At 43.2% G+C, this 22,214-nt stretch overlaps 1 protein-coding gene across 2 annotated transcripts; it reads left to right on the forward strand.

Moving 5' to 3' along the window:
• Positions 1 to 495: 495 nt before the first annotated feature.
• Positions 496 to 9,909, forward strand: LOC136008411 (carboxymethylenebutenolidase homolog). 2 transcript variants are annotated; one of them, XM_065667629.1, is made up of 6 exons: positions 496 to 671; positions 4,144 to 4,366; positions 5,193 to 5,300; positions 6,842 to 6,984; positions 8,422 to 8,513; positions 9,516 to 9,909. In XM_065667629.1, the coding sequence occupies exons 2-6, from the start codon at positions 4,152 to 4,154 to the stop codon at positions 9,693 to 9,695; spliced, it is 738 nt and encodes a 245-aa protein (XP_065523701.1). In that variant the 5' UTR covers positions 496 to 671; positions 4,144 to 4,151; the 3' UTR covers positions 9,696 to 9,909. The 2 variants fall into 2 exon arrangements, with proteins under 2 accessions (XP_065523701.1, XP_065523700.1); XM_065667628.1 differs by having other exon boundaries at positions 497 to 671; positions 4,130 to 4,366.
• The last annotated feature ends 12,305 nt before the right edge of the window (positions 9,910 to 22,214 follow it).

Consider the following 22,214-nt stretch of genomic DNA (forward strand, 5'->3'; position numbering starts at 1 on the left):
TGCTTTTTCTCAACCCTCCATGTAATATACTAATCCAGCTATTACCTGGGTGATTACAGGTCTGATAACACGTTTTTCCTGGAAAAGACTGTATAGGTCTGGAAGCTTATTGTGCCTTAATTACCCCACTAAAAGCTGAATAACTCCACATTAATGAAGTTCCATTAGCTAATGGTAGTTAATGTGTGGGAGAATGATCAGTTTATATATTTAGGGAACACAGTCATTCAGAAATGCCAAAACCATGTGTGCTGTAGCACTAATACCATGTGTAAGCAAAAAAGCAAAAAACCAGATGCAGCTCTTGTTGGAATTAGTACGAAGTGCAACCAACTGCATAGAGAGCATGAGTGTGTTGAATTTTTTGCCTTCTAAGTAAAAAAAACCTGCACTGATTTCCTATCAAGCAACATGAAACCACAGCAAAACAAATTGAAAGTTATTCAGTGTCTAAAGTTTAAGGTTAAAGTAAAGGGGCACTCAATTTTATGACTGCGTTAGGCAAAGATAAAGGCAGGAACCTTACATAACTCTTACTTTGAGAAACCCGATCCCTGCGCTCGCCCGTTTTCTGAGTAAGCACTGTCTCCCAGGAGCACACGCAGCGGTGACCATCTGCACTGAGCTCTTCCGACCTGCCGCTGCTGTGTCGCACACTTGCTGTGCTACAGGTATGTGTGGGGTGTTTGGTTTGTTGAGAAGCCTTCACAGCTTTTTGTGCTGAGAAATGTAAACAAGTGCGTACTGAGGCCTCACTCAGCCTCCCCCGGGGACTTTCATTTTGTCTACGTGTGTTTTTAAAGAGGCCATGCTCATTTAAATGCTATCAGGGGGCTGCTTTCTTCACTGACTGAGATGATGGCTCAGAAACCTTTCATTTTCCTTCCTGAGATGAGGAAAACCTCTCACAGGGGGAGGACTCAGGAAGGTCTGTTAATAGTGAAGTGCTACACAGCAGTGGCTTTGTAATTATTCTGCTTGTAGGTTCCAGTTTCTGAAAACCAAAGTTACTGTTTGTTCTTCAAATAAATGCTCAAGCACTTGCAGGTGGATGTGGTGCAACACAAGGCTGTGTGTTTACACATCCTCCTAAAAGAGCAGCTTTAATGGATGTGTGATAGACACATAAACGTATCAGCTTTCGCAAATCATAGGTGTTGCTATGTGGATATAACTGTATGAGATTGCAATAACAGAAACAAAACTCACTAAAGACACAAGATTAGACAACAAGTTGAAAATGGCCAGAACTCTTGAGCAAGACGGAGTCACATAGCAAAAGAATTTGTAAAAGTAAAAGAAAAGGGGGGGACTTGATATGAGGAAAGTTAGTGCCTGGAAAACATAGGGTTAAAGCACTTTTAGCTTAACTTAGGTCGAAGATAAAGAACAATGTTTGTGTAACAGGATTTAGTGGCCCCACTAAACACGAGTGAATTATTTCACACCATCCTTCTACTTATCAGTTAGTTTGGAGACAGTGCCTCCCGAACATCTGCTGGCTTCAGATCCTCTTTGTCTGCCCATCCTGTTTTGCTTGCAATAAATTTTTTGTGAAGGTCACGCTGTTCCAAATCTTTGCTGTCTATCAGAAGAATTACAGATATGGCTGGTTTCAGCTAGTTCTGTGATTACTGGGGCATCCAACTGTGCCAAAGGTGAAAAGTACACTGTGAGGAAGACTGCTTACTTCATCTTGAAGACCCCTGCCCGCATGAGGAAGACTGCTTATTTCATCTTCAAGACCCCTGCCCATGAACACTGGAGAGCAGTGCACAGATGCCAAGAGGAGGAGACTTATGATAAGAATTTCCTGCAGCTAGTTATAATATTCCCCATCTATACATGGGAATTATGAATATGTCTTGGCTAATGCAATAGTGAAAGAATATAAACCTGTAACAAATACTAATCAGCGCACCTCTGGCTATGGTCAAGTGCCCAGCGCTGTTGTTTTTGCTTTATTGACTCCATCCCTCATTAAAACCCTGTTACCTGGATTAGAGGAGTGAACTCGTATTTCACAGGTGTAAGGGGGGGATGTAATTCTTAAGGAATGTGTCAGTGGCATCTTAGAAAAGAAAACCATATAGAATGCATACTGCAATAAATGTAGAAATAGTGAACCATTTTAACTGCTCTACAAAGCTTGCAAGTCTATATGGCTTATAAACCATTACAAGCAAACACCACCCCTCACAGGTTTGTGTCTGGAGTTTTTCTTACTCAGCCGCTACACCTGCATCTTTAAATATGTCGTGTTTCACATGTTGCTTTACGTTTTATCAGATAATGTGAAATGCTTCAATTGAAGCCTTTAAAGATACACTGACTGGGAAGGGCATTGTGTTTGTGCTTCTGCAGTTCTGAAATATAAATTTATTTAATACTCAATTATTGGCTTTGTTATATTTTCTGATTTTAGTCTAACCAAAAGGAAATAGTTTGTGAATGGAAAATGAATTATCAATGCCTTTCTGTTATATATTTAAACTGTATTTTGTCTTATATGCTCACCTATTAATTTTTTTCCTGCTAGACTAATTTTAAACTAGAAGTCCTATGTGTGAGACTAGTGAATATGTGAATATTCATAATAATATGTGAAAATATTATGCGAAAATATGTGAAAATAATATGTGAAAACCCCCACCTACGCATGGGTGTGGCTTATTTAAAAGAGAAGTAGAGGATTAGTGTGAATGTGTGCCCAGAGTTGACAGAGCTTTCAAATAGGATAGAACTTGCCTTGAATTGATCTGTGAAAATGAAGTCTGTAACCCTATCCCTGCTAATACTGTTTGGGATATTCTGAAGTTTGAAGTCTGAAAATCCAGAACATCTTGGTCCCTGGATATCTGTGCAGATCCTAAATCTGTCCCTTTGGTGCTACAGCTACTTACGTCCCAATAGGTCAGGACTGTTCAGTAACCTGCTTTTTCCCATTTCTCTCCAGGAGTATATTTGGCATAGTCAAGTTTGAGCATCCTTGTTTCTGTACCAACAGTTTTCTTAGGTAGTACACACAATTTATCCTTAGAGAATTCAGGTAAAGCTTTATCTAAATTCTCTCCAAGTTCTTTAAGAATTTGAAGCTGCTCTGTCCATATTCAAGTAAGTTATTCAGGACATTTTGCAGCAATATGAAGTCAGTTCACCCAGTTGGTAAACCTAAGATTGATGGCATAATTCATTAACTTGAGACTGACGGGCTACATAAACCTGTTAGATTCTGTTGGCATTTTATGAAGTTTGTGAGCTACTTGTTTATTTTGACTTCAGCAATAGTTTGTAAAAAATTAACCAGACCATATTGTTGCCACATTGACAAAACATTTGGCTCAACTTAAGGAATTTTTCCTTATATTCAGTTTCCTTTTTTCCTATCTTGGAGTTTGAATGCATTCGGTATTCAATACTACATAAATACGATCTTATACTCTGGCTTTCACTGGTATACTTTTCTTGGTGCCTTCTCTAAATATCCTTCTTCAAAAGCCTGCAATGTCTGAGGCTAAAGCTGGTTTGGAAAAATGATTTCTTGACACTAAATGTCAGCTATGGGATATTTTAAGTCTCTGGATGAAAATACCACGTTAAGTGTCATTTTTATCTTTGTACACAGTAGCTGGGGGTGGGGTGGGGTTGTTTGGTTGGGTTTTGTTTGTTTGTTTGTTTTCTTGTTTTTCTTCAAAGTGCTAAGTCCTGTATTAAGCCTTTACATTCTATACTAAAGACAGTTATGCATTCCTGACATGGACATACACGTGACGAAGAGTGAAAGAACTGACTTAATTGCTATTTAATTAATCTCTGATGGTTGCTTGGCTGGTTGGTCATAACTTTGTTTTTACTGTATTACTTACTGTAAGGCATGGAAATCCTGGTTATATACCCGGTTATGTACCCTGCTGAAGAGTTCATAAGTTGATAAGTAACTAACTGATAAGATTATTACTTATAAATCAAACAAACCAGTGGGCTTATTGACTAATGCAGCATTTTAGATCTAACAGTAATCAGCATGTTCACAGTATTACCGCAATGATTCAGAAAGTCAACAGTCTATGATATCACTGTGCTTTAATTTTTTCCAGTATGGTGTGCTGGGGTATTCACAACTGGATAGTTTTTGTTCCCTAGTATCACACATGGCTAACGAATCGAGGCCCTGTCCATGTGATATTGGTGACAAGTTTGACTATGGAGGCCGTGGGGAGGAAGTGCAAGTCGAGCACATCAAGGCGTATGTTTGCAAACCACCTGCCAGCACAGACAAGGCTGTGATTGTGATTCATGATATATTTGGATGGGAACTCCCGAACACCCGATACATAGCTGATATGCTAGCAACTAATGGATACATGTAAGAAATACTACTGTTTTCACATTGTCTTTTTAATAAGAAAGTTTGTTGAACCATTTCCTTTTTTTTTTTCCTAACATAAACCATGCAAATAATTTCATGGGCTTCCCTTGCATGTTTCGCTAGAGTTTCTTCTTTGTTAAAACAGTGTAAGAAATCTAACCTAGTGAGTAGTCCTACTGTAACAAGATAGTAGGTAAGCATAGAAGAACAGAGATGAAAGAGAGAAACATCCTATTCTGTATCTTTCATCCTCCATGAGCCCAAAGCAGCCTGCTTCCTTCCTCCTGACATAGCATCTGTGCAACTTTGCTCATAGGGTAAAAATTCCAGAGAAGCTGAAACACATTCTGTGAAGATGAAGTGTACCAGCTTGCACCAAAGAAAGAAACAAGTACTCGATTATGTGTAAAGCATATCGGGTATCCTCTCTTCTGTATTACTGGATTAGCACTCCCTCTAGCCCAAACGTATTTATCATGTATGTACATGGTATATGTACCATGTATGTACAATGTATGTAAAATGGTAGGTTGTGTTTGTTTGTTTTATTTTGGTAGGAAACCACTGAGTATTTTCAATTGCAGTTAACAATTTGTCAAATTAATGAATGCATTTCAACAGCACAAAATGTATCTGGAAGTTATGCTGAGCCTGCTTGTTATGCATAGAAAAATAATGAGGGTTGCTTGTGTAGCGTTGTGATGTAGGTTAAATTCTAAGCGTACCCAACAAAATGAATTTGCTGTACAGTACACACAGCCTTGTCTTTAATCCTTCCTCAGTATTACCTTATGGTCATAAAGGGTTTTAATTCTTCTTCCAGAGCCACCTGCCCAGATTTTTTTGTGGGACAAGAAGCTTGGAAACTTTCTAATGACTGGGCGACTTTCGATGACTGGCTGAAAACCCGAAGTGCCGGCAAAATAGACAAGTACGACCCACTGTTCCTTTCCCAGACAGTGGACATCCTTCTTTTGTAGCAATTTCTGCCTCAGTAAAGATGCAGGATTAGATCCTAAATTATTAATGGGTCAAATACAGCCCACAAACAGAAATTTCATGCGGCTTGTGGGTCAAGCTCATGCTTATGTGAGGGGGGGCTTTTGTTGAGAAAAGTAAGACTCTGAACAAGAACAGAAGTGCCCACTGTTTACTTGTGCAGAAAGTGAGATGAACGACTCAAAAGAAAAGAACAAGCAAAAGCCAGAAAATGTAGCTCACTCCTTCCTCTTCAGTTTGATTCAGTTCCCACAGGTAGGCACAACTTCCATGGGTTTCAGAGAGGGTGCAAACATAGTCACTGAACACTATTTAACTAGGGAACACTGGCTCTGCTCCCCATCGGATCCCATGTAGTTTAAAACATACTACTTTCCCATTCTTCTACCTGTATTTTTTCCTGGTTTTATCTGACACCTAGCTCGATTGCATGTTACTGCTGAGTTTGAAGCAGCAATCCCAAATGTACTTCCACAGTTTGATAGAATATTTGTCTCCCTGATAAGAGAGTTTGCTTATAGTCACATTTGTGATAATGGGATGTTCTTGACTGGCTGTGAGCCTCTTAAACTTTTATTGATGTTAGCTTGTAAGACAATGTTGTGGTTTAAGCCCAGATGGTAACTCAGAACCAAACAGCTGCTTTCTCACTCTCCCCCCTTCCTCCCCCTGGCTCCTGGAGGGATGGGGAGGAGAATCGAAAGAACGTAACTCCCACGGGCTGAGATAAGAACAGCCCAGTAACTAAGGTATAACACAAATCACTACTGCTACCACCAATGATAATAATGATAAGGGAAATAACAAAGGGAGAGAATACAACCACTCACCACCCGCCAACTGATACCCAGCCAGACCCAAGCAGTGATCTAACCCTTCTGGGTAACTGCCCCGTTTATATACTGGGCATGACGTGCTGTGGTATGGAATACCTCTCTGGCTAGTTTGGGTCAGGTGTCCTGTCTCTGCTTCCTCCTGGGTTCCCCTCCTCCCTGGCAGAGCATGAGACTCAGAAAGTCCTTGGTCAGAGTAACCATTACTGAGCAGTGACTAAAAACATCGGTGTTATCAGCGCTGTTCCCAGGCTGAAAGTGAAAACCACAGCACTGCACCAGCTACCAAGAAGGAGAAAAAAGACTGCTACTGCTGAACCCGGGACAGACAAGTATCGCCCTTTGTGAAATTAATCGGGCTGCTGTTTATAAAATCACCTTAAGTGCCTTTACCACCACTCAGTCACCCACAGTCCCAAAAAATCAGGGAAGAGAGTAAGAGGAACAAAGGAAGAAAACTCATGGGTTGAGATAAAGACAGTTTGATGAGTGAAGGAAAGATTAAAGACAGGAGTGATGCAAAGATAGTCACTGCCTCCCATAAGCAGACCAATGCCCAGCCAGTCTCTGAACAGCAGCCACCGTGGAGGCCAGGGGAATAGAGCTAGGTACTCAATTCACTTTCATTTACATGTTTCAGAGAAGTTGATGTCATCCTGAAGTATCTAAAGGAACAATGTGGTGCAAAGAAAATCGGTGTCGTTGGGTTTTGCTGGGGTGGAGCAGCAGTACAACATCTGATGCTGAAAAATCCTCATTTACAGGCTGGGGTGTCCCTCTATGGTGAGTCTGAAATACCTGTTCTCAGCAGACATGACCGGTACTATTCTGTAGGACTACTGCTGTAACAAAATTCAGTGCAACATCTTATGGAAGAAGGTAATTTTATTACAAAAAATCTTTAAGCAATTTGATTTTGTGCACTCACATTTTTGTACTTAATCATAACCAGCAAGATCTAAGCATTCAAGTGGCATGGTTAGGATTGGTTCCATGCAACATAGCTTACAAGGGACAACAAATGCCAATGCCTCGTTATGGCTGAGGTTCCTCTTGGCTGGTGATAACAAAATGGTTTCTGGGCACATCTTTTATATCTTTTAGGAGCCAGCAGTTACGAAGAGGTGCTTCTTTGCCACAGCATTTTTCTCTACCTCAGTCTGCATAAGTCAGGACAGGTTGCTGCCCACCATCTGTTTTTCATTGTTTGGAAAACCTGTTTGACGCACAAGTCTGTACTCTCTTCCCCTGTTGGGCTAACAGAGGCAGTAGTGATATGCTGCAGCCTTTTTGCTGTCCTTCTGTTAGAGTGCAGGGTCTTTTGCTGATGAGACATAGCAGCTGGGGGCTACACAGGCTGCAGCCTTTCAGGTCATGACATAAACAACTTATTCCTCAATGCTACTGCTAGCAGTGGTCCATCGTTACTAGTATGAACCACTTTTTACCTCAGTGTTTTTGCACTCTCATGCTTCCATTCTTAATGCATTTGTGCTACCTTTAATATTTTTGTTATAAACCTCTGTACTTCTGTATAACGCAAAGCAATTAATATTCATTTGAGGTGAAAGGAAGTTGAAGGTATTTTTCTAGAAAGTTTATGGGGAGTATTTTACTGCACTGATTTGCTGATCAGCTGAGTCAATTCAGCAATGCTACTTGCTATTTTTTTGCTTGCCTGTTGTAATAATTTCAATAATGAAAAGTGTGGCCAGGGTGGCAGCTCGTTAGTTTTACTGTTACTTAAATTCGAATGTATTTGAATAGCCATACTTACAGTATCAATTTGCTATGAATTTATATCAGTATAAATATATGTGCACTGAAATCCTAACCATGTATTTGGAATGATGAATATTTACAATTATCTTAAAAATGGCCATGTCAGGCTAGAGGCCAGCAGCTCTCAAGTGTCCATCTTTCACAGGACCCTGTCTCTGGCAATGGTTAGAAGCAGATATGCAAGGAAAACCACAAAAATGTAATAATCCTCCCATGACTTTTTCAGACAGAGCTGGTCTGTCTATTTTCAATGACATCCTAAATCACAAGAAGTTCTCACAAGAAAAGTGACTTTAAAGTAAAGTGTGTTTAATTCCATTACAAACTGACCAGCTTTTACTGAACAGAATGTCTTTTATTTCAACTGTATAGCTTTGGTAGTGATTTAACCACTCTAAGTAGCATGACTCATTGTATATGCCTCTCCTTCTTCCCTAGGAGTGATAAAGTTCTTTGCGGACACATCCAGTTTTCTTCATCCCACCTTTTTCATTTTTGGTGAAAAGGATGAGCTCATCCCATTGCAGCAGGTGAGTTTCCTATCAGAGATATTTAATGTCTTCTAATGTTTTTCATGCTTGTTTTGTAATCTGATGTTTAATTAAGAGAAATTAGAAAACCGATTTGCATTTTCTTCCTCTTTCACTATTACGATAATTCTACACAATTTATGTTCACCCTCAAATCAAAAAGTTTTAAAGTGACACTAAAAAATGCTTTCTGTTTCTGTTGCAAAATATGGATGATTTATATATGAATGCTTCTAGGAGGAAAAGGGCAAGGATCCAGAGGAAGACTTCTGTCAAATTTAAGACAGGAGACCCTCTTTAATCATACTGAGGGTGCACAAACTCAGCAGAAAATCCCCATCTCTGCTGCTGGAATCACTAGTTGTAGGAGAATTTAAAAGATCCCATGACCATCCTCTTCCTTCCCCCTGCTGTCGTGCATAGCTGCTCCTTTGTGGTACTTTTGGCAACAGCCTTCCTGGGGAGCCCAAGGGGAGAATGGCCGGAGGAAGACAATTATCTATCAAGGGGATCAAAGAGGAAGATACTCTTTCATTGAGTGGTGTTGGCGTTAGTTTTCCTGCCAAGAATGCCAGTCGCTTTGAACTGCTGATTCTGTATCTGTGCCTCTCTTCCCTCAGTTTCAAATCAATTCAGTTTCTTGTCCTGTTTTGTTTGGCGAGGTCTGTCAGCAGTAACTTGGACAGCGATCACTACATGCTAACCTTCTCATGACACTGAGCAATAGGTGTTTTTACCTTTACAGGTATTACTGCCGTAACTCATATATTTTTTCAGTTTTTTATAGTCACATGCTCTTATTTTACTGGAGAAAAAAGCCTACTTATGTAAAGAAAGTGTAGTAACAGAAATGGATTTGGGTATAAAATCATTAGAAAGGAAAACAATGGCAAGAACACACACCATTTCCCAGAAAAGTGAAAAACCAGGGCAATTTAAGGAGTGTAAGTACATACCATGTTCACAGTGTACTTAACCAACATGGAACATTCTGTATTATAGATCGCCGTACTGGAGCAGAAGCTTAAACAAAACTGTAAAGTTGATTATGAAGTTAAAATTTACCCTGGCCAGACGCATGGGTTTGTACATCGCAAAAGAGAAGATATCAATCCTCAAGATAAGCCTTACATTGAGGAAGGAAGAAAGGATATGATCAACTGGCTGAATAAATATCTTTAGCATAAATAAATGTCCCTAATATAAGTCAATTGTTGATGGAAACCAGAAAATAAAACAGACTACATCGATTAAGACGTCCTTAAAGCCATCAAAATATTTTCTAAAACTATTTTGTAACAACACTGCTTATTTTCACTTATTTTCTAAGTAGATGCTTGGAAATGGCTTTTCAAATGCTGAAATCTATAAATATAAAAATAGATTTTAAAATTGAGCTTGTGTATCTTAACATTATTAGAACCTCATGTGAGCCTGGGGAGCCCTCAGCTTTCACAGAACATTGCTCTTCAAGGTGCAGCCCCTCAATTGTTCCCATTGCCCCCCAATGCTTTTCTTCTTGCATTTGCCTCTGCCAGCCATGCCTGGCAGCTCCCTCATGCAGTCACATTCAGTCTAGCTTCATCTTGCCGGGGGGCATGTGTCAGACCAGACCTGAGTGGTCTGTGGAGGAGCTGCAGCCACTTGTGTGTCTTTGAACTCCCCAGTGCCTCTGCTTCAGTCTCCCACAAGGCGGGTCTCACCTCGGATTCCATATCCCCAGTGGTTCTTCAGCCATCCCTCCATTTCAAACCCTTTCTTTACATCACTTCTTCCACTTCCTCCTGCAACGCACCAAGTATCTCCCACAGGAAAATAGTTCTCCCTGCATCACACTGAGTTGATATGAAAGAAACTTTCCTGTGTTTCAAAAAGATTTCGTTCAGACCTCTGAGGTAAAAGTGCAAAATCTTCCCTCGCTTCTTCACTTATACCCTTGGTCAGCGACTAATGCTCTTATCTGGTTTGGGCACCACACGTTGTGTTCCCATCTCCTTGCTCTTTGATTTCTGGAAAGGTAAGCCTGATCTCAGTGGGTCCAGCCAGCACAGGAACAGTCTCTTCAGGCCTACAGGGTGTTGTTGCCATGAGTCATGCTGGTAAAAATCGTACCTCCACATGTGAGGTGAGAAGTTCCATGATGCCCTCCCTGATCCTGCCCTTGGGCTGGATCTGTGCAGCTTCCAGTGACCTACAGATGGAGGGAAGAGCCAGACAGTGACTCCTGTGCTTCCTGCCAGTCCTGACATGGTTCTAGATTCATCACATATAGAAAAGTAACAGTTTGACATGGGAGAACAGCAGATACCTTTATTCACTGGTGAAGACACATCTGATGCATGTTCCTGTGCAGCTATGGGGTAATGGGAGGATAGCAATGTACAAACCTTCCTGGAAGAAAGCAATGTGGGCTTGTGGGTCAGATAGTCTATAAAGTCAGTTCAAAATCCCAGCTATGGATTTGTGCCCCATGTATCAGGGTTGCTATGAGAACAGACAGAGATGATGAAATTGATCTCCCTACAACTACTGTCTCACATGGATTTTAAATAAAAGAGCCTTGGTTTCTTAGAAGGTAATATCTTGGCTGGCAAACCATTACAGCTTGGTTTCTATGTGAATGAACAGATGTCTCAGGGAATTTGGCTAAACTTTCCCAAATTACTCCTGAGACAAGGGAAGACTGTGAAACTGAGGAGTATTTTGTCAAAATTCATTGACCTTGGAGAACTGAGAACGGCTGTAGGACAGGTCTTGCATCTCATTATATATTTGGTTTATGTATTTGAGAAATATGGCATCTAAGATGGAAAACTCGGCATCTTGCCAATATTAATATTTAATTTACTAAAAACCACACACATATTCTCAAAACTTGTATTTGAGAATATCCTTTGTGCCTAGAGAACACTGACAAACAGGTGTATAGATTATACATTACAAACTCAGGTTTATAATGTTCACTTCTACTGAACCTAGCAGCCTTGATATAAGGTGAATCAGCTGCAGAACAGTGGGGTAGGCATAGTAGATACGTGGTGCCTGATCAGGGGACCTCAAGCAGATGCTTTTGTTCCTTTGGGTGTTGTGCTGTCTTGTAAGTCCTTCCCTATTAACTTTAGAGCATTTTGATCAATTCAAGGGAAGTGGTGGAGTCACCACCCCTGGAGGTATTTAAAAGATGTGAATATGTGGACCTGGGGACATGGTTTAGTTGTGGGCTTGGCAGCTTTGGGTTTATGCCTGGCCTCAATGATCTTAAAGGTCTTTTCCAACCTAAATGATTTTATGATTCTATGATATCCTGCCCACTGCTGATAAGCTCCTCTTCACAAGCAGATGAATATCCTTTATAAAAGAGAAAATAGTCAGACACAGCTTGAATCTGAACCACTGGATCCTCTGCCTTCTTGGAATTTGAATTCCAGGTTCTGATTTCTGGTCTCTGGCACAAGCGTTTTGGTAGCATCTGATATCTTTGTTTAATATTGCACAGACTTAACTTCTAGTTCTTCTTTACTTGTTTATTCTTTTACACACTGAGTGGGATCTCTTTTGTGGGGTTTCAGTTTAATCTTTATGGCAGCAATTTTTAATCAACAAGATGACTCTTTGACTCTGCTTCATTTTTGCATTTCTTTCTGTCAGGTTAGCATTTCTTTATTATTTTTTTTACTATATTTTTTTACTGTGATGTCTGAACCAGACAGCCACTGTTTTGTCTTAATTATTTTCCCCAGCTTTTCTGACTCCTAAACTCCAAGCAGGAATGGGCTTTTAGTGTACTGGCCATAGTCACCAAGGACAAAGAAAAGCACATCCCCATGACTCATCCACCCACATAAGTGCACATGCCAATATGTCCGCAAAGTAACGTGCACTCAGTCAGCATACAAAAATACCTAATACCTTCTAGCCTGCAGGCAGAATGGCATCTGTGCTTCGTGGTACATTATAACAGACTGTGCACTTCCTTTAAACGCATGGCACTCTGCACAGTGCCAGCTGTGCTAGCGTGAGGAGCAGTTCTCCTTCCTCAGCAGCAGCCTCTGGCTCTGAGGAACTCTGCTGATATGTCTGGAGGGGTTTTTGTCTCTGCAGACAGAGCAGGCTGTAGGGAGAAAGCTGAATGATTGCTGGGCTGGATTAGTGAGGCTTTGTGGCTGGCAGGCTGACCAGAAGCTGAACTTGCTGGGACTTGGAGAATTGATGGAAGATGTTGTAAAGGTGACTACACCTGTAAATTCAGCTCCTGCCCATCTGAAGGCCTCACAGTAACTCATTTTGGCCACATCCACAGGCATGCTAAGTTTGTTATTTAGGACTGTAGTTGCCTGCATAGCGTAGGTTTTAATCAAACTGGACTTCATACCTTTAACTAATGAGACTCCAATGTGTTTCACCACAGGCAGTGAGTAGTAATGTTAGAGGTAATCCAGGGTTAATGAAATTTTGCTTTTGCCAAGCATATGTGGCCTGCACAAGATAAAAGCTTATCAAACATGTCCATCCTGTAATGTAACACCAGTGAGAGAAACTGACAGAACTAACACCCACAGGACTGCTCAGAGCTGGCTCGAGACCCAGGGTGAAAAGTTCACCTTAGAGGAAGACGTCTTACTTCATCCCCAAAGACCCCCGAGGCAACCACCAGGAGGCAGAGAGCATGCGCCAAAAGGAGGAGACCTGGGCGGACTTATGGAAATCCTGTCGGAGAAGCAATTGTAATAATTCTTCCCCGTTCTCGGGATAACTATGAATATGTATTTGGCTGATGCAATATGGAATGGATAAAAAGCTTGTGTATGGGTATAACGGTGTGCCTCTGGCTATGGTCATGCGCCCAGCGCTGTTTTCTTTGATCCGTTGACTTTCTCCTTAATAAATGTTTTTTAGAAGTGAGCACGTTTCTCATGGTAGCTTTAGCCTCTAGAAAGGTATAGCAAGGCGGCCATATTTCAGGTAGGTCGTTTTGCCACAGGGACACAAACCAGTCTAGCTTTGTTTCATGTGAGGTAAGAAAACATAAAGGTAAACTCACAATGAGTACTTTGGCTGCAGAGCTCCCATGGGGGTTTAGTGCCTACCTCCTCTTTATGCCTTCAGAAACCTCCCTCAGCACATGTTACTTATTTGCCCATTTCTCATCTTTGGCACTGAAGTATATCAAAGTCCAGCAGATTACAGAATACTGGATTTCAGAAAGTGGAGAATGAAATGGGCTAATACAGCTCTAAAACAAAGTTCTCTTTTCAGACCATGGAGCAGATGGTGGCACCTGTGGCAATATGTTTTCTTTCCTTCCCTTCCTGCCACTGCTATACTAAGAGCTAGTGAGGGAATTTTGCATCTGGGCTGGTAGCTTGCCATGAACTTGAGCAAAACTGTCATAATGTAATTTGTTAAGAGGACTGCAAAATATCCCAACTGCACTATTAAACTGTTCTTTAGCTTTTCTTCCAGGTGCTGAGCTTACAGACTGTTGAAGCTTTCTTTAAGGTTCTTTCTTTTTCCCAAGTCCTTAGAAAATGAAGAGAGTTGCCAAGGTACCTCAGATGGGTGCCTAACCAGAAGTAAAAACCCCCTGTCCCTCAGTAAAGACAAAACATTAGCGCCTCCTCTGACTCCTCTGGGCAAAAAGCTGAAAGTAATTTTTAGGCGTTGGTGTTTGCAACCAGAAGGAGATGCAGGGGGAAGGAGTAGTTTGCATGTTGTTGCATATATCTGCAAATATTGTACTTCATAGTGCTCTGTGATGTTGGTTTAGAGAGCAGTGAGTTGTGAAAATTGCCCCTGTGAGTAGGATTGCCACTGTGAGTAGCTATACGCAGCAGCCTAGCAGCTCGGGGTACGTTAGCAGTGTAAGGTAAGGTGAGCCCACCAGATGGTTAGAGTAGAATGTGTGCTTATTTTTGTCCCAGATTTTCCCTGTTTTGCTCACCCAGCTGGTTTAGCTCTAACTTTGCCCAGATTTTTTGTTTCTGAGAGACACAGAGATAACCTGGGTCAAAAGCCAAAGGGCTTTCAAGGGGGACTGGGCTTATACTGCAGTGGTTGGCAACACGACGAGAGTGCACATAACCCTGTCTTTTTTGCCTCTGCAAAAGACTGCTGAGAACCAACCCTAACCATCTGGCTGTATAACATCTCTCTCTTTCAATTTTCTCACTTTTTGCCAACTAAATGTCTGCAAGCAGCTACCTGTGGTAAGTGACTACAGGTAGAGCAACATAGACTACAGAACAGGAAGAGATAGCACAGCTATAGGGTCTTCCTGGAAGGAGAGAGAAGGAAGGAGTCTGATGAAACTAGAACAGGCAAAAAGTGAAGAGTTACTAGGTGGGATGAAGAGGGAGCACATGGCTGGCTGTGAGAGTGACAGGTGCAGGAGATGGGCACTGAAGAGAGCATGGAGTAAACAAGAGGAAAAGAGACCTAAGGCTGACCCTTGAAGATCACTGGTCCATATACATCTTACCTGTGCAGATATTTTTTTGCTTCCCAAGGACCTGCTGAACATGTCTTTTCTGTCTGTGAGGACAGAGAGGTAAAAAAACAAATAGGTAAGTGAAGTGGTAAGAGGCAGATGGTAAGGCAGGACATGCAGAAGTGGGGTGTCCAAGTGGGGAAAGATACTGGTAGTGATGGTGCTTCCTGAAAGTCATGAGTATCCCATGCCTTCCCTCCATCTCCCCAGCTTATTGTCCCAAGAATCAGCCCTAGCTGCACACTTGATAACATTAGCAGAGATACCTCAGTTGAAGAACAGAAGCCAGCAGTAGTAAGCAGAGGTAGAGCCCTTTGTGGAGAGAGATAAAGGGAGATCTGCTTCAAAGGGAAGGCAGTGGGTCAGCACTGAAGAGGCAAGGCAGGGGACATTTCTATTTCCAGGTGCCCTAGAGATTTGAAGAGATAAACAGTCCTTGCTGTCACTAAGCCCTTCCCCATTAGACTGTGAGCAGTGGCACTGTAAAGAGACAGGTGGCCTTGTGTTGCTTCATGGCTGTTGCTGGGTGATCTGGATGACAAATTGCAAAGTGAAATTCCCAGGAATTGCTGAACCCGGGATAATGACAGGGAGTAGACAGCAAAGTTGGTGGGATGATGGAAGTTAATCCTCAGCAAGACAAAAGCATCTTGGTGAAAAATGGGCATCTGTGATTCTTCTGTGATCTCACCCACCTCCTTCCCTTGCGAGGCCTTTATTTCACTGTCTTCCAGATGTCCTTATGCTGCTGGGCTGATGCCAAGTGGTACATGCAAAGGGGACTGAAGAGAAGAATATCAGCATGTTTCCTTAGAAAGACAATGAGCTAGAAAATAATTTGAAAGGAAAGAAATAAATCAGGAATTAAGAAAGTGGAACAAGTTTTAAATATTAATTCTTTCTCCCCCCCCCCCCCCAGCAACCTGGGGAATGGTTGGTCTAGAAGGAATATAGCTGGAAGAGAAAGGAAAGAAAGATGTCTGTACTGTTTCATGCTATACTAGTAGGAGGGATGCAGGCTGATGGAGGGCAGAGGGGACCATCCCAAGTCTTATTGTTTTCCAGCTGGCTCAGATTGCTGGTGTTTGCTATTCTCATGATATCGTTGACAGCATCTGTCTGAGGTACTAATGACAAGATGCTCCATTCACTACTCCAGAGAGGAATTAGGGCTCAAATTGCCATTCCCGCTTGTCACTCACCAAGGAATTAAAATCTTCTTTGAATGTGGAATTTACTGACCCCATGGGACAGCCTACGACAAAGGAAATGATTCTTTAAACATGAGATCACTGAAAGAAAATAATGCATTAGCTGGAAGGCTTTCAGCTTTCAAAGCTGTGGCTGAGAGCCATTGGGCAGCATTACACAGAGGCACCTAATTTGTGCTCCAGCAAGATCATCACCAATACCCTAACCATTTCCTTCTCTGAAGGATTAGCAGAGTATAGCACAGGGACCCCAACAGATGGATAGTTTTTAAAGACTTGATATGGCCATTATAGAAGAAGCTTTAATCTGCGTCTTTTCTAATGGAGGAAAATACCTACTTAATATCCTGTTTTTATCACTGACAGCTGGCCATGGTCACAAGTCTGGGTTGGTGGCTGTGGAGAGAAGCACTTTGAATTTCATCTGAGCAAAAGACTCATAGAGCAAAAGCTCATAGTGATGCTTTAAGCAAACTCATACATGCGCTTGTGTGAGAAGACCAGCTTCCTGTAGTGCAAGCCTATGATCTCTGCTAGCCTAGGCAAGCTGTGAGGTTTTTCAGCAGAAGTGAGCTGGTACTGAACTAAATGGGCACAATGGTAAAGAGCAGCAATATCTCAAGAAGCTAGATGGCTGGGCAATGATACACAATCACTTTGGGTACTCTGGGTTCCTCCAGAAATTACTGGCACGTGTGGTTTTAGGAAGTCTGTGGAGAACCTCCCTCACTGAGTTTTTATTAAAAAAGTATCTTTAGAAGCATCCAGGAAATAAAATCCTTTAAGAAATGATATGTGGATTCAAGTTCTTACTATTTTATTTTGGTTGTAGGTTTTCTGGGGGGTTGGTTTGTTTTTTCTTATTTCTAGGACTAGCTTCTGTTCATACTGCACACAATTTTGTTGGAATAATTCTGAACTTATCTTCGTTGGAATGTAAGTGCAATATAAGCCAAAATGTGTTGCAAATTGAAAGAGCTCTGTTTAATTGCCAGAGTTATGATCGACTGATGGAGGTACAAAAGAACAAGCTGCCACTCAAGGCCAAAGACTTTTTTTCTGTTCCCTGTTTTGCATGAGCTGGATAATACATTTTGGTTTAGCATCTTGGCATGTCCATTCTTACTGGCCAAGCCTATTCAGGAGCTTTCCAAACCTGCTCAGTGCATCCTCCCACAGATTTCTGTTTGCACTGTCAGAAATAGTAATATGTTCAAGACACAATAGGATGGGCATGTTTATCCTGGATTTATCCTTTCTGCCTGGTTCTGTGATTCAGAACTGAGGATTAGAAGAGAGAAGGCTCTCCACAAAGTGTGGGAATGCTTTACAAGGTATGTGGGTTTGCTGAGAGCTGATGGAGCCACTGGCTATGACAGGGTATAAAGGTGACGCAGCTCAGGGTTAGTCTGGAGGATCAGTTCCTTTTATCTCTGGAACAAACCCTGCTAACATCCCTGTACCCGCAGCTCTCTCTGACTCTCTGATGATGGAGGACTTTGAACCTCCAGTGAGTGAAGCCTGTTCTCATGTGATCTCTTCTCTGGAAGACATAAACTGTCCCTGAGCTTCCCTGGGGACAGAGCACAGCTGGACATCCTATAGCTTGTGTCATATGTGCAGATTATCCCTGAGAGAGAAGCTCCCTGCATGGGCTATGCAACCAGAAATATCTGCAGAGACCACAGCAGTAGATAAGTCCTACAGCTCCTACAGGGTTTACCGTCCTACAGCTCCTACAGGGTTTACCTTCCTACAGCAGGAAGGTAAACCCAGGCTAGCAGGGATGGGGTCTGCCCCAAGGCTGCCACAGCTGTCCTGCCTCTTTTTTTCTCTGTGAATTGTGGTAGCAGAGATGTTGAAGTTGAAAACCCTACCCCTGCCATGCATGTCCATGCAACATCATCTCATCAGGTTAAGGAGATTGACACATCGGAAAGCTGTCACCCTGGCAGGGAGAGACTGCAGAGGTGATGAGCTAGGCCAGGACAATCACTCACCAGCTATTTAAATAGCAGGTATGGGGCTCTTCTGGGAGAAGTGGTTGCACAGAAGGGCCATGGGGCTTATTGCCTTGCTAGCTGTGCTCGAGGGGTGCTGCAGCTTAATGAACGTTTCATTAGTGCGATGAATGAGAATGGCTGAACCAGATCAGAATAAAACACTGTTTAATGATATATCCTGCCCGTGAGACTGTCCAGTGGCAAATTCTTCGTGGAAAATAAAAGAGCAAGGAAGTACGTAGTAAATCCCCCATATATACTCCTAGCCTCCAGCAGCCTGAGACAGATGTTTAATCTTTGTATTTAATTGTTCATTTCCTCTGCAGCATCTCTATCCAGTTATTTTATGAAACCATGTAAGCATTTATTACCCACACTCTCCTGAGGCAAGGTGTCCACGGCTTGAAGGTGTGCTGCAGGAGGAAGCCTTGTGCTTGCTTGGACTTGCCCCTAGTTCTCATGTCTTATCTTTTGAAGAGACAGTGAGCAGTAATTTATTTTCACCTTATTTATTTCCCTCAAGGTTTTATTATACCTATTTATTATAGCTCTATGGCTTCTCTCCTCTGTCATCTTTTCTTTGGAGAAGAAGGCAGGGTTGCAGGCAGCTAGGAGCCTATGTCACTGGATGTCTTTCATAGAATCACAGAATGAACTAGGTTGGAAAAGACCTTTAAGATCATCAAATCCAATCATTACCCCAGGAGAACATTTTTCCAGAAATGACGTTGGCTGAAGCTGCCCTGGGCAAGCATGAACTGGCCTCAAGAGGGGCCTCCTGGCGCTGTGATACTATGATACCCATCGCCAGTGCCAGAGCCCAGCTGACCTGTGTGCCCCAAATGTTCACCCATGAGCATTCCCAGCCCCTCCCTGGCAACCCAGATGTGTCAGAAAGCAGGCACTCACTGCTGGTACCCCATGTGGGACCTCTCTCTGCCTCCTAATTTTGTGGACAGCCCAAAGAGATGCCTGTGCAGTGCCTTGGCATTAGATGAGACAGTGACGCTAGGACACTGTTGCAGCAGCACTGGTCCCTAGGGGCTGGTTGGTGGAAGACACTTTGCAGGGAGCTGGCCGGCTGCTCTGTGAAGATGAAGCTGTAGAAATGAGGTGAGGAAGCACAGGAGGGATCAGTGTTCCTCAGGGACTAGAAGCACCCTTTGCCTTCCAGCCCATTGTTAGAGGCAGACATGAAGCTGCTGAAAAATTGAGAAGTAGGCAGGAGCCGTAGTTTTGTCTTGTCCCAAGGGCACTGATAGGTCTTGATGTCTTTGACCAGCCTCTACCTGCAACCTTTGCCCATGAGATCAGGAGCCCCATTTCAGCTCAGCCCTGGGTTTTTAGTCTTTGCCTGAACTGTATCATGGTTACCTCCATCTCTTTCACAGCTGTGTCTGTCCATAGACACTGTGTGTCTGGAGCCTGGCACATGGACTGATTTCCTGGCTTGACCTCAGACCTGCCTGGCAATCACTGGGCTGTGTCTGGCACTGGCTACCACTGCTGGGACTGACCCTGACCCGCAGCTTCTCAGCTGGACCTTGGACCTGCTTCGTCACCACAAACTCATCTGATGAATAAGCTCAGCGGAACCCAAGTCTATCCCTGGGCTTGTCCTGCTCTCACCTTGTGCAAAACTATGGGAAAAGCCCACCCTGGCACCTGGGCAGTGCCTGGCTGTACCTGTGATGACAAGAAAGTCATTCAGCTTGAGGAAGAAGCCTAATGTGCATCCTAAATACTGGTTATTGTATATTGTTTTAAGCCCTGGAGGACAGGCTGGGAGAGATTACAGTAGAAAAGGTTAAAAATACAGCTATTGTGAGTGCCTCTCCCTGTGCTGGGGTGGAAGAGCACTGCCTCAGCATTGCTCTGAGGCATTTGGATCAGTGCTCACAGATTCCAGTGGATTAGCACTGCCTCTCGCAACCACTCTGCACCCAATGCAGGGTGTTTGGAGCAGATATCGCGATCAGTGGCTGACCAGAGGCTTTGGGTGCAAGGGGCTTTGCCAAAGCTGGGGAGCATGGCTGGGAAGTACCCCTGGGGAGCAGGGCCTGGGCTCAGCACGAGCATGCTGTGATAGCTGGCAGGCGAGGTGGGATGCTGTACGGCACTGTCAGGAAGGAGGCCAGCAGATTCCTCAGCGATGGGGTAGCTCTGAATGACCTCAGCACAAATGGTCGGCGCAGCTGGCGGACTCCTCTGAGCACCCTGCCTGTGCCGAGGAGAACCAAGGGCCTCAGCTCTCTGTCCAGGAGGCACCCCTCACCCTACAGCACCCTACAGCACCCTGCAGCACCCTGTAGCACACTGCAGAATGGCTTGCTGGCCTGCTTGCTGAAGCTGAAGAGAAGGAAAGTCTTGGCAGCTCACAGAATTGTTAGCAGAAGAAGTAGGAAGTTAATGGGGAAAGTCAAAGAGCTATTTCCATCTCAGCATCAGGCAAAGCTGGCCCTGAACAGGCCTGAGTAAAACTGAGTGCTGGAAATTAAGGTATAGTGACTGTATGTGGAGGATTGGCTTGTTGAAAAAGGTCAAAAGGTCACATTCCCATCAACGAGCTGAAACAAGACATCTGTGTAGAGCATGGTGCAAACCTCTCACGCCAGATAATGAGGAAATGAAGGACACCGGCAAACAGCAACATACTATGACCAATCACAGCCAAGGCCACTAAGTGATAAGTGCATGAGAAGGAGGATGGGGGGGGGGGGGGGGGGGGTTCACGGTGTAGCTGCAAAAATGTAGAAGCTATAAACCAATGATCTTGTAACATGTAAAAGCTATAAGCCAATGATCTCTCTGTAACCAAACTATAAACATGCAAGCAAGGTATATAAGTATCCATCTGCTTAGCAATAAATGAGATTTGTCGGTCATCATCTGATGAGCTTGTCTCCCGGCGATTCCCACAACTGTATGAAAAGCTGCCATCAGTGATGCATAGGGTAAATGCTTATGATCCATTTGAATATATACAGATAAACTGAGTACTGCCACAGACTACAATATTGAAACAGCAGTGCCATTTAGATTCTGGTAAAGGAGCTTGATGTCTGTATTTTAGCAGCTTTCTCTCACACATGCCCTTGCTAATAAGCCTTCATACCACCAAAGAGTGCTCTCTTGGGTTCAAATGGCATCAAATCTTCCATCACTCTAGATGCTGTTGGTGCCTCTCGTAGTATGGAATGATGTGGGTTTCTGTAACTCTGAAACAGCAGCACAAACCTCCTCACCCAACTTATCTCCTGTGGAAATCACCAGAGTCATTGGCTAGGGACACTGTGAAAAACAGTTCACACTAAAGGCAACACTGGAGAAACTGAGTGTCCTGCTAACCGTGTGTTGGAACAGCCACTCTCCCCAGGGGCTCTTCAGGTGCTTGCTAGAGCAGGGCTAATTTCTCTTTGAAGGGGCAGTGTTCCACTTGCAACCGTTCCTCTGGTATCATCTAGCTTGAGCACTGACAACCCTAATCCTTTAGAGCTGTGTATGGTGTGTACCTGAAGAACTGTTGCTATTCTAATGGGAGTGAAGTGGGCTGTTGTGTGTATGCTAAGGAAGAAGGATAAGGGAAGAGAAGGAAGTATTAAAGAGGTGTGGGAGTCCTTCTTGATTAGGGCCCTTCACTGTACCTGCTTTAACCCAGCACATTGAAGGCCTTTCCCAGTCTGTGGAGCATCCTTCAAGAATGAATGTGAAGGAGCAGCCTGGAGTGGCACTAGACCTGTAGGCCATCAGCACCATAACCTCACTCCCCACATCTTATCCAGAAGCACAGAGACGGCTGGGAGCCTCACTGCTACTCAGGACTGAATCTTCTTGCCTGCTCTCTGAAGAGAGAGCAATTACCTGTGCTGGAGACCCAGAGTACTTATGGTTATGGGGCTGCTCTGCTCTCTTCTGGGACACTGTCTTTTACCTCTGTCCTCTCAGCCTTCCTCATGAAGCTGTGCCCCCAGAGAGAGCGCAGAGGCTTAGCAGGGAAGCT

The sequence above is a fragment of the Lathamus discolor genome, chromosome 2 (assembly GCF_037157495.1).
Source record: "Lathamus discolor isolate bLatDis1 chromosome 2, bLatDis1.hap1, whole genome shotgun sequence".
Lineage (NCBI taxonomy): Eukaryota > Metazoa > Chordata > Aves > Psittaciformes > Psittacidae > Lathamus > Lathamus discolor.